The sequence below is a fragment of the Anolis sagrei genome, chromosome 1, assembly GCF_037176765.1.
Source record: "Anolis sagrei isolate rAnoSag1 chromosome 1, rAnoSag1.mat, whole genome shotgun sequence".
Taxonomy (NCBI): domain Eukaryota; kingdom Metazoa; phylum Chordata; class Lepidosauria; order Squamata; family Dactyloidae; genus Anolis; species Anolis sagrei.
The window spans coordinates 288,906,738-288,922,555 of NC_090021.1; the positions used below are offsets into that span (position 1 = coordinate 288,906,738).

Below are 15,818 nucleotides of genomic sequence, written 5' to 3' on the forward strand. Positions count from 1 at the left end.
TGGACTGTATGGCCCCTGGGGTCTTCCACTGAAATACTATTATGTTAGTTAAATTATTTCTTTATTTTAAATATTGTATTGTTCATTCCGTCCTTTTTTGAAATATAAATGAGATATGTGCAGTGTGCATAGGAATATATTCATAGTTTTTAAATTAGTTCACACAAACACACACTATCCATCTGCCACTGACTTGACCTGGCTGTCAAATTTTAAAACACAATGCATCAAAAAGTTTGTCCATGCCTGATATATATACAATATATAGAATACAATATATAATATAATGTAAAAACATTTATTGGGACTCCACAAGAAACTTTTGCTTCAAAAAGGGCCCTGCATTTAAAAAAAGTTTGAGAACCTCTGTTCTAGACAGTTGAAGTCTTTGGCCTTTATCTGCTTTCTTGCTCCAGGGCATGAAAGCCTGGTGTGAGGGAGTTCTTCAGTTTCATACTGAGTTTCTAGCTGATGCTAACACTCAGCATGGAGAATGTTGGAGTCTACCTCAAAGGCTTCTTGCAGTGTAGTGAAAACATTTGTATGCTCTGTCCCTGCAAGTATGTCTCAACTTGATGAGAACCTGAAGAGAAGGGAATGTACATGTTAGTTCTGCCATCATCTAGGGATTCAAGTATCACTTTCTGGAAATAGAAGGTTGCCTCATAGGCCCAGTAATCTTCAGTTATTTAGGAATATATATTTTAATTGACTTAATCAAAGTGTCATATTAGTTCACAATCAAGAGTGAAGTGAGATCTGAATCTCCTTTCATCTTAAGCACAAAGATTCTCGTTTGATTATGTTTGCTTTTATTGCTTGGGAGATAGCAATAATCCCTTGGTGAATACCGTATATTGAAGAAAAAATAATCTTAAATTTGATGTATACATACATACATACATACATACATACATATATATATATGAAGCGTTCTATGCTGTGTTGTTTCATGAATCTGCTATATCTAGTGTTGGTAGAATGCTAATTCTGAGCCATGGTCATAATTTCACAGAGAGATTGTAAGATTTGTACTGTGCTATCTGTAGAACAATAAATGTAGTAAAATAATGAGAATTAGGAAATATAATAACTTGTATGCTATACCATCCACATGTTATGTTGGTTTACCCCATGGCATTAATTCTATTTGTGGCCTCCATGGTGCCTTATTTGCCATTGATTTGTTTGAGGTGCTTTGCCGTGTTCTAAAATGCACATTAATTTCATGCAATGCAATAGCTAGATCCTCACAGGAATCAATATTATGCCTGCAATATGTCTAACTCTCATGTGGCTACACATTTCAAGGGAAGATCAATATTGCAGAAACATCTTCACATTTTCAGGCGGAGATCTTCTTCTTTGCTCTTTAGCAGGAGCTTGGATGGAATATATTTGTCCTGTCTAAAGTTTACCAAATTGCATAGAAGATTGGACATGATATGTGAAACCATTTGACCACTTCGGTCAAACAATGTTATAATTATTAGCTCTTGCGTGAATACAAGTGTATGAGGCCTGTGCAATCAATGAAAAAAAGTTTCAATACTCATTACTAAATTGGGGGGGGGGGGGCGGAATGTTTCGTAACTATAATGATATAATGATTTTTTTGTTGCTTTTTCATTAAGTAATTGCTCAAGGGGGAGCTTCTGGGACTCCTTTCTCTCTCATTTTTAGAGCTATCGGGAGGGATGAAACTTGCTACAATGGTAGAACACATTTACCACTATTACCCCCTCCAGGTCAGCAGCGCTTGGGTTTTGCCTCTCCAAGTTGGAGAAGTTGCTTTTAAAATACAAGTTCTGCATTGTCTCCAGGTCAGCAGCGCCAGAGGATTAAAAAGGCCCTGCCCTAAACTACATTTCCCAGAATTCTGTTTGCTTCAGAATACTGGAGCTGCCCGCATTAAAGCCTCAATGCATGTGTGGTCTCTGCCTGTCTCTCTCTGGGCTGACCATGTGCTGGAGGGGCTTCTTTCTTGCCCGGCCATCCAGTCAGGCATCATTCCCTCCCTCTCGCTGCCCATTTTGGGGAAAAAGTGGGGTGTCTCCCTGGACTCCTGGCCCCACCATCCTTTGGGGGAACCAAACCCAGCCCTTTTGGGGAGAAGAGGCACAACAGAGACCTGGAGCCATTTACAACACTTACATAACTCATCCAAAAGTCATAGGTCAGTGTTTTGAATCTTAAGTTTTTTGTGTGGCCACCCCTTATGTATTGCTTCGCATGTACGAATCTTATGAAATAGAAATGACAAACAAGTTACAAACAGAGTTTTGCACAGCCCTAAAGTTTACACAAATGTGGAAAAATCATTTCAGAAGCATATATGGTACGTTATTCTTATGCTTGTTGAAACAGTATAAGGCAAAAGCTGAGCAATCTTATCTTTAAAGCATATGCATTCAGAGAAAGGCCTGTTGGTTGTTTAAAATTTATTTCATGACCTTATTTGTTTTGAGAGCTTTAGACTGCAAATAAGATGGACCTGAAAAAAATTCAAATTGCTGAGACTCTAGGACAGGGGTGTCAACCTTATTTCCTCTGAGGGCCACATCAGCTTCATAGTTACCTTCAAAGGGCTGTTTGTTTTTTTGGTAAAACTGTATAAATGTAACTGTTGCCTAGCATTGAAAGCCTCTCAAGTTACATAAAATGCCATGGTGGACTGGATTTGGCCTACGGGCCTTGTATTTGACACATGTGCTCTGCGATAATAGTTTTAAGATATTGCAGCTCATATTTTTGTACCTAGATACACAACTGACACCAGGTACCACACACAAAGATGAGTTGTAGATCAACACACCCTGATTACGTGCATTCTCTACAATAAGTTCCTCATGTACCAGCTCTTTTATGTCAAGCTGCTTTGATTCCCCTTTGTGGAGATAAATAATAATAATAATAATAATAATAATAATAATAGTCAAACTATTCTGGGACTTCTGGATTCAGACAGACAGAGTTTTGGAGCATAATACTCCTGACCTCACAATCGTGTTAAAAAACAAAGTATGGATCGTCGAAGGCTTTAATGGCCAGAATCACTGGGTTGTTGTAGGTTTTTTCAGGCTATATGGCCATGTTCTAGAGGCATTCTCTCCTGATGTTTCGCCTGCATCTATGGCAATCCTCAGAGGTAGTGAGGTGAAACATAACAAGATGCTTCCACAGCAGACAAGATCACTCTGCTGGCTGTTGTATTTGATCTCATGCCGGACACTACTCAAGTGTCTAGGACTGTGTGATGTATCGGCAATTAATGCATGCAGATCCCAGTAAGGTGGCCTGCAGCTGGCAGATGGCCAATATGGATCGTCAATGTTGCAATCCCAGGCGACAGCAGGATTGAAGAGACACAAATGGAAAAGCTGACACGATACGAGGATTTAAAGATCGAACTGCAAAGACCCTGGCACAAGCAAGTCAAGGTGGTCCCAGTGGTGATTGGCACACTGGTTGCAGTACCTAAAGACTTTGGCCTGCACTTAAACTCAATCGGCGCTGAGAAAATTATCATTTGCCAGCTGCAGAAGGCCACTTTACTGGGATCTGCACGCATTAATCACCAATACATCACACAGTCCTAAACACTTGGGAGGTGTCAGACATGTGATCAAATACAACAGCCAGCAAAGTAATCTTGTCTGCTGTGGACACATCTAGTTATGTTTCAAATAATAATGAGTAATCATGTTGTGTATCAAATTATGATGATGATGATGACGTACATTGCCTTTCTTCCTTTCATCAGTATAAATAATGGAAGCCGTTTTCAAATACTGGCTTTAGAGCCATATTAAGAATGAACTTTGAGGAAAGTTAGGGTAAATTCACAGAAGGAGAATATGGGGGGAGATTGAGTGCACAGTTCTGGAATGACCTATCTAATGATATCCTGCCTAAGCCTACCTCATGTGAGGTATGATCCAACTGTTTCCCCTCCCAAAAACCACAGTTGGAGTGTTGTTGTTCATTCGTTCAGTCGCTTCCGACTCTTCATGACCTCATGAACCAGCCCACGCCAGAGCTCCCTGTCGGCTGTCACCACCCCCAGCTCCTTCAGAGTCAAGCCAGTCACTTCAAGGATGCCATCCATCCATCTTACCCTTGGTCGGTCCCTCATCCTTTGTCCTTCCATTTTTCCCAGCATAATTGTCTTCTGATTCAATACAGGCAGTCCTCAAGTTACAAACATGTTTTCTCCATGATAACACTTTCAAGAGAGAATTGCCCTTCTGGGGGGAGATTGCTCACGTCCTGTTGTTTCATCCCCATTCTTAACTATGAGTTATTTGTAAATCAGGGACTGTCTATACTTTAAAATGAATGCAATGATTGAATTCTTTTCTTTTCTTTTTTGAAACAGCTGTGCATTAGGAGGCGTCTTTGCATGAGGAGAGGTTTGTTCTATGGCCTCAGAGCTGGGCTCAGGAGAGGATGGCAACTGCACAGAGCTGGCAACGCCCCTCTATCTGCGATATCTGGAGAAAGCTCTTCGACTGGATAATTTTTTACGACAGACTTCTGCCATCTTCAACAGAAACGTATCCAGGTATCAATGCCTTTCTTTATTTTGACTTCAGAATCCTTTTTTTGTTGCTTTCGTATTAGCTGTGTGAGATGCCCCCCCAAAAAAACCTGATTTAGATTTAGATGATATGTCATAAAAGAAGTAAAGTTCCTGGAACATGTTTTTCCTTCTCAACCTTTAGTTTGTAGCTCAGCCATCTTGTGAAAACATATTTCTAAGGACTTAGAGACCTATTTTGGTCTGTCCTGACACGTACAACAAAGGAGCAAACTCTTTACTTATTTTCATAGAATTGTAAAGTTGGAAGAGACCTAGTGTGCCATTCAGTCCAATTCCCTGCCAAGAAGCAGGAAAATCACATTTAAAGCATCCCTGACAGATGGCCATCCAGCCTCTGCTTAAAAGCCTCCAAAGAAGGAGCCTCCACCACATTCCGGGGCAGAGAGTTCCACTGCTGAACAGCTCTCACAGTCAGGAAGCTCTTCCTGATGTTCCGATGGAATCCCCTTTCTTGTAGTTTGAAACCACTGATCCGCATCCTCGTCTCCAGGGCAGCAGAAAACAAGCTTGCGCCCTCCTCCCTATGACTTCCCCTCACATATTTGTACATGGACATCATGTCTCCTCTCAGCTTTCTGCATTCTAAACATGCCCAGCTCTTTAAGTTGCTCCTCACAGGGCTTGTTCTCCATACCCTTGATCATTTTAGTCGCCCTCCTCTGGACACATTCCAGCTTTCAAAATCCTTTGGACAACAAGGTTTTTGAATGATACATAAGCCAAGGCCTAATCCAATGGTACATTGACACTGATTTTCCTTTTCTTGTCTTCCTTGCAATCCTTGGAACTATTTGAAATCTAACTCTGGAAGGTTTCCTCCATTTAAAGAAACCTTTAGGGTGCATGGGGAATCTTCGGTTGGAAGTGGAGAATGCTCTTTCCCGATGCTGCTGTTCCATTAGTTGAAGTTTAATATGGGATACTGCCCTGATTTTTGCCACTTTTATGTTTAATAACATTAAAAACATAATACACTTGTCTTGTCACATCATCTGTTCCCAGATGTATACCCTTCCAACCCTCCCATTATTTATATAGCATTATAAAAACACAACACTGTCAATTCTATTACTCCTACATTATTCTAATGTTATCCTGTACATAAAATTATTGTTATGTGTTTATTAATTGCTCAGCCGCAATCTTCTTCAGGCATTGGTTTAAAATTGCTATTTATTTTACACATCAATTAGCAAAAAGAGAATTCAAAAAAGATCTATTTGATAGAACCAGGAAACTAGATCTTTTTTGAATTCTCTTTTTGCTAATCTTAATGTATAGGTTAACTTTTCTAATAGAGCTATCACTCATATCCTATTTAATCAATTTTTTTATTGTAAAATTCTCTTAACTTTTTCCAGATTTTCACTATTTCAGGTCTCCTGGCTTATAACAGGAACAGGATAACATTTTTATTTACCCAGGTGCTTATTCTCACCGTTGAAAACAAAAATCATTAATTGAGCTCCCCTTAAATGTATTGTTTTTTCCCACTATTTGGATTATCCACGATAGAACTTCATCCCAGAATCTCTGTACTTTAGGATTTTGAAAAATTTGGCTTGTTATGGAAACAAGGATTGGTGATAAAGCTTCAGTTGAGACACCTTTTCCCTATGATAACTCTTACTGGAGTGAATTTCCCTTCCTAGGGGTAAATTTCTCTCACTTCTTGTTGTCTCACCACTGTTCTTAACTATGAGTTGTTTGTAACTCGGATGTTCGTAACCCGGGGACTGCCTGTATACATTGATACGTTGGGTTGGTTTTTCGACCAAAACCTCTAAACTTAAACATCAATATATAGGGTAATAATATGTAGTAAGCTTTAAGGTGCTAAAAGTATATTGTTTTTGATGCAACATATTATCCAGCACAATCCCTAGAAATTAAACCATCAGAGTCTATTATATATTTATTGAATTATACATTTGAAAATCAAATATATTTAATTATAGAGGTGGCACTCCTGAGAGTGCCTGGCTGTTGGTTTCTATTTTTTCCTCTTCTGCTGCTGCAATTATATATTTTTAACTATATCGTAGTGATGAAAGTGAAGATGGATTGGATGACAATCCTCTGCTTCCTCAGCCTGGGGGTTCCTTGATGCAAGTTAAAGAAGAGCCTTCAAGCTCCCTGCTTGGGGAAAGTTCTGGAGCAGGAGGAAGTTCTGGAATATTAAACACACATTCTCTAAATGGAGTATTACAGTCTGGTAAGTGTGTTTCAGAGTGAGTGTTAGTTTGCATTTGATGATAGTAAAGTAATCCAGCCTTGCATATAAATGTGTATTTGAACTATCAAACGGTTTCTATTTTGGGTTTTTTAAATTTTAATTTATTTATATGCTACTTTTCTCTCAGAATGCTAATCAAGGTAGCTTCCCAAAACATTTACCATACAATTTATAACCGATTAAAATGGTTTCATAATATATTTTAAAATCAATTAATGACATATAAGAGTTTAGAAGATAAATAAAATAAAACATGCCTAATAAAAAACCCACCTCCTTAAACATTAAAAGATGTTACGAAAAAATGTTTTTGCTTTATTAATAGTATGCTAGATATACAGTTCGGACTCTGTACATGCAGGGACTTGTGAGGTGGTAGTTTTTTTGTTATCAATGGATAGATTTTCTGTATGGAGATCTGTAACTTTCTCTGTCTAAAATATCTGTAAACTAAATTGTGTGCATAATTTAAGTATTTTCTTTCTGTTTGTTCTTTAAACAGAGCCAAAAACAGAAAAGGGGAGTCTTTATAATTTTTCCAAGTTGAAGAAAAGCAGAAAATGGCTAAAAGTAAGGTTTATTATCCAGATACGTTCTTTGTTGTGGTTCTGTTGCATTATTTCAGTTGTGTTTATAGAAATATGGATGCATTTTGAAAACACTGAAGATTCTAGCAAAACACCTCTGAGAATATTTTGCAGCCTCATCACTTTGTAGAATGATGGAGAGCTCACCAATCTTGTCATAGGCTTTAATTATTTCATCAATACTAACCATGTGCCCATGTCACATAAAATCTGGAATGGGGACTGTATTTCTTAGCTATGAAGAGCAACTGACATAAAGTAAAACTCAAATCAGGGCCCAAAGCTAATGGTGGGTTTAGAGTCACCTTTTTCCGTCTGGTTCTTATCTCAGAGATACCACAGATATACAGATATTTTAACTGATCCTTCGTAGGCTTTGACCTATAAGCAAATTCTCTCATCAAAACTTCCCAACCAATGTTTCTTATTTCAACTCTTATGTTAACATCTCAGCATCATAACTTACAGTGTCCCTTTCTGTAATTGATTTATTTATTGTATTTATATACCGCTTTTCTCACCCCTGGGGGAAGTCAAAGCAGTTTCCAACATAAGTATGGCAAAATTCAATGCCTGACATATATGTGAAAAGCCGAAACAAAAACAAAAAAATCAAACGATAACATATAACTATACATTAAAACCATTAAACCATGAAACATAAGGCAGCATTTAGACACTGAGACAAAGAATTAAAACATATTAGTATAAACATTAAAATCACATAATTCAGAATCATTGTCCAAAGCCATTCCAATATTCCCCACATAGAGAGTGTTGCAGTAGTCTATTCGGGATGTAACAAGAGTGTGGACCATTGTTGCCAATTCTTGTTTCCCAATGTACAAGCGCAACTGACACACAAGTTTTAATTGCACAAAACTCCCCTGACCATCATTAAGATCTGGGATTCCAGGCTCAGCGATGAGTTCAGGAGAACTCCCAAGCTGTGAACCTGTGTAATCCTGTCCAACACAGGCTGTAACCCTATTCCCTGTTTGGCCTTACGACCGACCAGGAGTACCTCTGTCTTGTCTGGATTCAATTTCAATTTGTTTGCCTCATCCAGACCGTCACAGCTGCTGAACACCGGTACAGGTTTCCACTTGAGATAAAAAAAAATACATTCCCTTCCTCACATATTCACATGGTGTTGTAACATGAGTTCATGGAACAACTCCTAGGAAGATGAAAACAACATTTTCAAAAAGTAAAAACTTAAAACACTGCTCACTTTTAGAGCTAGTCGGATGAATGGGTTCTTTAACCCTGGGGTTCTCCATTCCAGAATTATGATTTAACATGCCCTTCACACAACTTCTGCTTTGAAAAAAAATAAAAGGATTCGAGAAGTTTTATTTTTTGCTTTTCTTTATATGTAATTTGATGTTATATATATATTACTCTTAAGGGTGCATCTCTACTATAGAATTAATTTAGTTTGGCACCACTTTAACTGCTAGGGCTTAATGTTATGGAATCCTGGGCATTGTAATTTTACAAAGCCTTTAGCCTTCTTGCCAAAGAGTTCTGGTGTCTCGCCAAACTACAACTCCCATTATTCTGTTAGAACTGAGCCATGGCAGTTAAAGTCAATTCTACAGCATGGATGCATCCTAAATCATGGTTTAGTGCACCATTTGATCATACTACTTTCATGTGATTGTGTATTGAAAAGATGTGACATTATTCATGTGTTGAGCTACTCTAAAATATGGCTGGAGAACCAGTGGTCCTCCAGATGAACTGTAGTTTCTAATAATAAATGGTGAAAAAATATGGGAGTTGCAGTCATCAATATCTAGGGAACTACACGTTTACCATCCTTCCTCTACAATGATGAGAGGACTCTAAAGTGTCTCTGAATATGAGAAAAATCCTTGCATGGGAATTTCTAATCTTTGCAGACAAGGAGGGTGTATAGTCTTGATTTTTATTCTTGTGATTTAAAGTTAGGGTACTTTGTTTAGTTACAAGTGTAAGTGAATCAGTGAGAAGAAGTTCTGGGAAAACATTAAAGTAGTTTTGTGCAAGTAAATAGTGTTACTCCTTCCATCAACATTAGTTACATTAAGCCAGTAGGCACATCTGAGGATTTTTTAAAAATATAATAATTTGGTCCCTCTTACTAAAGTTCACTTGATTTTGGCAGAGCATTCTCTTGAGTGATGACTCCAGTGACAGCGAGTCAGCAACTGATGAGGATGTGGAAGACGGAGACGAGTTTACTCTTTCTAGGGAAGAACTTCACAATATGCTGCGATTGCACAAGTACAAGAAATTGCATCAAAGTAAATACAGCAAAGACAAAGAGGTAAACAAAATTAAAACCTAATGTGTCCATGGCAAACTATTCCGAAGGGGAGATTGACTTACTTCACTATTAATGTTTATATGATACAATCCATCTACATCAGTACAGAAAACATATTCTTTCCACACTGCTCTTCCTCTGTTTTAGAGCAAGGGCAATATCATTGTTCCAGATTCCATTGTTTGTATCTTTTGGCCACTTGGGTACACTTCAAGAACAATTATAATCAGCCAATTTCCATTTATTTTAATTGTTTTTATCATTTGATATGTTTTAATGTTGAATACCTTGGAGGTGTCTACGGACAACACTGGCTCTTCGGCTTAGAAATAGAGATGAGCACCACACCCCAGAGTCAGACATGACTGGACTTAATGTCAGGGGACTACCTTTACCTTTACCTTTTAATGTTGAATATGTGTTTAGTATAACCTTTTTCTGTGTGATTATTTGTATTTTTCATTTTTATGTCAGTTTTTTTGTACAAGAAGTTCAAATGTTATTATTTTTATTATATTGCATTATTGTAATTGAGTTTTTTGTTTGTTTATTTGTTTGTTTTGCATTTCTCTGGGAATTGAATGTTTGCCGTTGGGGAGAGAGGGCAGTCTATAAATAAAGTTTTATTGTTATTATTATTATTATTATTATTATTATTATTATTATTATAAAAGGAGCAAGTATACTTCTTTCTTCTTTTCTTCAGTTGGTCTTCTGATTGTTGCTCCTGAAGCACAATAGAGATCAAGAAAGCACGGAACTGTGTTTTCTCATTTATTTTCATTATGTAATTGTACTTGTAATTTTGACATTCATCTTTTTACTAACAATTATTATTAACTGACCAACAAAATAGTTTTTTTATCTGTTCTTTTGTGTATTTAGTCTCATGCTCCTTTCCCAAAAGATCCCACTAAATAGCCGAGAGTGACTGGTTTCTTGGGGCAGAATGTAACCTATTGGGTTTAGTTGGGGAAATCTTATTTAAACCATAAAATATGTCTTAAATTTCCAGTGTTATAAAATATTTTTAATTTTCTGACCAGACCAGTTTCATCCTCACATTAAATCAGTTTTTGTTTTTTTTTTAGTTACAGCAGTACCAGTATTACAGTGCAGGGTTGCTTTCCACGTATGATCCGTACTATGAACAACAGCGGCATCTTGTAGGACCCAAGAAAAAGAAATTCAAAGAAGAAAAAAAATTAAAAAGTAAGTATTTTGATTTTCTCTCTCTCCCTCTCTTGAGATTTGTACTGTTGTGATTTTCTGCTTGCTTGTAATCTTTAGGAACAATGCAGCATTGAATAGTGATTTTACTTACTTGATTTGTTGAAAGAAAGTTGCACTGATATCTTACGCCAAAGAAAGGGTCTAATATAAGATTGTATAGACCTCAATTTTTAGAAATTTTCCTGTATGCCAGATCCAGAGGTGTCTTTCAAGAACTGAAGGCTTCTTCCATGAATGCAAGGGTTTTTCTTGAATTAGTTCTTCACATGAAATCCAGTGGCATGTTTTTGTTAGTACAGGATATTATGTGCTCCATTGTTAGTAAGATTATAATCTTTAGCACTTGATATGGTGGTAGTCAAATGATCCCATTGATCCCATTGGGGATAAGTAGCCTTGGCATACTTTCATTGACCCCGTGGATTGTCATTTACATGGAAAGATAATTTTGTGAATCTCCTGCAAGCCAGAAGAGGCAGACAAGGAGATACACTTATTTGTAATAAACAAATAAATGAATAACATGTTATTATTGAATAACTCTCTACTGTATGTTGATTTAACACAGCTTGACTGCATACTGGATTTTGAAAGAAAGGAAGTAAAGAGTATTTGCCCCTTTGTTGTACTTGTCAGGACAGACTAAAATAGGTCAGATCTGAAGACTTGCAAATTCAGTCGGTAGTGTTTTTATTAGGAAAATCAGACTGAGATTTGAGGGGGGTCTTCTGCCCCATAGTACCCCAAATGACTTAAGCGTTGTCAAGCAATTAAGTCAAGCATTCCTTTCTAGTTTTGCTGTAAGGATAAAAGTGGGACAGTCGTCAGCAGCTGTGCATTATGTTCTGAATTAGCATTCTGTTTGAGGAAAAATGATATCCAAATATTAACCATTGTATACATTGTGTTTCAGCGTTATAAAACATGGTAATTTTTTTATTGAAGTTCATTTGTAAGCACCTAGATTTCTGAACAATAAACATCTAGATTGGGTTTATTAACTTGATGATCTCCAGATGTTTTGAACTACAAATCCCATTTCCACTATTACCAACCATTTTGGTGGTAGCGTATGCGAATTATAGTTAACACTTCTGATGGACAGAAGATAGCCTACCCGTGGGCAATGTTATTGCATGGCACATGTCTTCAATCTTATGAAAAACATTTCTAAACAAGAGGTTACGGGGGGGGGGGGGCATGTAGTTGAGACACAAATATGACAATTACAATAACTTTATTGTTATATCCTGCCACCATCTCTCTGAAGGGACTTGAGCCAGCTTGCAGGCGGCACAAAGTGCCTTAAAAACATAAAAATTGAGCACAATATAAAATACAATAAAATAAAACACATACGCACATGGAAACATCAACTCAAACTCAGTTACTGCACATGGAACATTTTAAGATGGTACAGAAATGCCTCTCACGTGGAGTTTATGGATTCATTATTTTAAAACAAATCACGTCTTCTCTTGATGAGTTATAGGATGTTTTCCAAGAAGCTGGAATGAAAGGTTGCCAGAACCAACATTGCAATTGAGAAGTACATAATGTTTTTGTAATCTATGTACATATTATTTTCTGTGAAAGGAAAGCTGCCATTTATACTTAATCTTTTAATTTTTGTTTTTATTTATTAGACACTTTGTACTGTATTTTTTCATAGATCCTCATACAGTCTAGCTAATTATCTAGGTCTTGCTAAATCTGTGACATTGATCTATTATTAATACATAATTTTAGATCTTTCAGCTATATCCCTGTTCATTATAATCTTTTTATAATGTTTATCCTCATCTTACATGTTTGTGAACATAAACTCATTTGCAGAAGGAAAATAATAATAATAATAATAATAATAATAATAACTACTACTACTACTACTTTATTCTTATACTTCATCACCATCTCCTCGAAGGGACTTGAGGCAGCTTATGGGACAAAATGCCCACAAGACATAAAAGCAAAACAATCAATTAAAACAAAAACACAATTAAAATAAAACATAGCAAAACATAACAATGAGATAAAAACATAAGAATAAAAAACAGCAGCATCAAAAGCTCCATCAAACAATGCTCAACAAAAAAAAACCAGTAACGAGATGGGCATGATCAGGCTATTAAAAGAACTGGGCATGGGATAGTGCAAAACAGCGTACCATAGAGCTGAGGAATTGGATGAAGTGCAGAGAACAGAGTACTATCTGGTGAACTAGGGACTGGGCATTTATAAGTAGGGACTAGTCATTCTCAAATGCTTGTTGAAACGTGCAGGTTTTCAGATCCCAGCAAAAGAAAAGTGTTATACATGCCAGCAAGGTTATTTAGAAATGTCTTAACTAAAATATTCCTCTTGAAATGAAGATGACTCATCCTCAGTAATCAAGTCCTAAAGTGGTTTCTCTGAATATCTGTGGAGCAAGCAGCAAGGAAATATTTTACAGATTTATTACTTGATTTTATCATATTTTCTATATTATAAACTTTTTGATTCAAATAAATAGAAACCAGTATAAAAATATCTTAATAAGCATACTTGCTTTTGTATGGAACATATTTAAAGCTTGCAAATTAATGTGAACAGCCTCAAAGTGGTTAAGGAGGGAAACCAATTCTATGACCTACTGTTCCCATTGTAGCCAAATTGAAAAAAGTGAAAAAAAAGAAGAGACGGGATGAAGAAATATCCTCTGAGGAGTCTCCGCGACGCCATTATCATCAAACCAAAGTTTTTGCCAAGTTCTCTCATGATACACCACCTCCAGGGTCCAAGAAGAAGCATTTATCCATTGAACAATTGAATGCTCGCCGTCGGAAAGTATGGCTGACCATTGCTAAAAAGGAACTTCCAAAGGTGAGCTTTGTCAGAAGAAAAGCATCAGATTGGGAGGGTGGAAAAAGTTATTAACATGTAGTGCATTGCATACATAAGGGAACAGGGGCACCTAGTCTGTTATTGGCCATTATGACATTGTCAGATTTTATTTACACCTGACTTCTTTTTATTTTTAACAGCTATAAATATGCATGTTGGTGTGTGCATTTTATGTATCTCTTTTATGTCACAAAGATAACGTGTTTATATAGAAAAATGTTATAGCTGTATAAATACATGCATGCACATATATGCAAACAGAGGCTGCTGTAGTTTTATATGTTTTATGGATTTAATCTGAATTGTTTTTAATACTTATGATGTTTAATATTATTTTAATATTTGTATATTTTAAGTTGTATTGTAATGCTTTTAATGTTAGCTGCTTTAAGCCTCCTTATGGAGAGAAAAAGCAGGATATAAATAAACACAATAATAATAATAATGGATATACTATAATAAAATATTCATGCATGATCAGTGTTACCAGCTTTTATACCTGATAAATCAGTTACCTTAGATAAATCTTAAGTGAACACTTTGGATTATTAAATTTTTCACTCTAGAATGCTTGTTTAGCAACTTATTTTGTTCTAACTTGTTACTTAGATGTAAGTTAACATCTCATACATTTCTGTCGCAAGTTCAGGGCTGATCAGCACAGGTTGGCTTTCTTGGGGAAATTGCTGTTTTGCTCCATTCTATATGAAAACTAGTATGATTTTAAGGATTGTCAGCGCTGTACTCAAATACCATATTTACTCAAATCTAATGCTCAACTTTTTTGGCTAAATTACCTTCCAAAAATTAGGGTGCACATTAGATTTGTGTAATATGGTAATCTTAGTGCTAAGCCAATGCAAAAAATGGAAGCTATTTCTGGAGCACCTTGAGAGACGTCATCTTATTTGAGAGACATCATTTCTCATTTAATTGCCAATGCTGTGCAATACTAGGATTTGTAGTTTGGTGAGCCACCACAATTCTTTGGCACAGAAAGTTCAAGACCTTATAAAACTAGATGATTTCATATGATTGAGTCAGGGCAGTTATATTAGATTCATTCCACAACATGGATAAAGCCGAAGGTTTGGTGTTTTAACACTTTTGTTTTTAAAGAAGGAATTATAAGCAGCAGCCACTGTAATATGAATGTTTTTTGGCCAAATTATACGTTTTGCACATTTTTGCACATTACATTCTCCAGCAAACACTTTTTTTTATTTCAGGGTTTTGAAAATTGAGGTTTGCATTAGATTCAATGGCACATTAGACCCGAGTCAATAAGGATATTTATTTATTCAAAGCATGAGCACAATCATCAGTATGAACCTGCCTAATGCTGGGCAAATGTCCTCATTTGCTTACTTAGTAGGGACCTGGAAACTGACATAAAGCAAAGATAGAAAGGCAGGAAAGAGCGGAGTGTGTGTCCTCACTGAATGAAGTATGTCTAAAGTAGAAGTTGTCTTTAGTTTGTAATAACTTACCAGTTGATGTGGAGTAGAATTTTTTTTCACACAGTTTAAAGAAAAAAGTATAGGGCAATAATTAGACATTTTATCTTAGCAGTAAAAATAACTTGGAGAAGTTGTAAGCTCATATGGTGCATCTGTTCTGGTAAGCGTAATTGGCATTTTAGGTGACATTTGAATTATTCATGTTTTATTTAGTTGTAGCCTGAATGATTTGGAGCCCCCGGTGGTGCAGTGGGTTAAACCTCTGAACTTGCTGACCGAAAGGTTGGCAGTTTGAATCCAGGGAGTGGAGTGAGCTCCCGCTGTTAGACTCAGCTTCTGCCAACTTAGCAGTTTGAAAAAATGCAAATGTGAGTAGATCAATAGGCACCGCTTCTGCGGGAAAGTAATGGCACTCCAAGCAGGCATGCAGCCACATGACCTTGGAGGTGTCTACAGACAACGCTGGCTCTTCGGCTTAGAAATGGAGATGAGCACCACCCCC

The 15,818-nt window shown here is 36.7% G+C and overlaps 1 protein-coding gene across 2 annotated transcripts in view; it reads left to right on the plus strand.

The window, feature by feature from the left end:
- INO80 (INO80 complex ATPase subunit) overlaps positions 1-15,818 on the plus strand; it is an 83,236-nt gene that overhangs the window by 13,051 nt on the left and 54,367 nt on the right. For both annotated transcript variants that reach the window (XM_060760626.2, XM_060760634.2), the window contains exons 2-7: positions 4,379-4,564; positions 6,649-6,818; positions 7,342-7,409; positions 9,579-9,740; positions 10,832-10,952; positions 13,621-13,835. In XM_060760626.2, coding sequence (XP_060616609.2) covers positions 4,422-4,564; positions 6,649-6,818; positions 7,342-7,409; positions 9,579-9,740; positions 10,832-10,952; positions 13,621-13,835 — 879 coding nt within the window. In that variant the 5' untranslated portion in view covers positions 4,379-4,421. The remainder of the gene's footprint in view (positions 1-4,378; positions 4,565-6,648; positions 6,819-7,341; positions 7,410-9,578; positions 9,741-10,831; positions 10,953-13,620; positions 13,836-15,818) is intronic.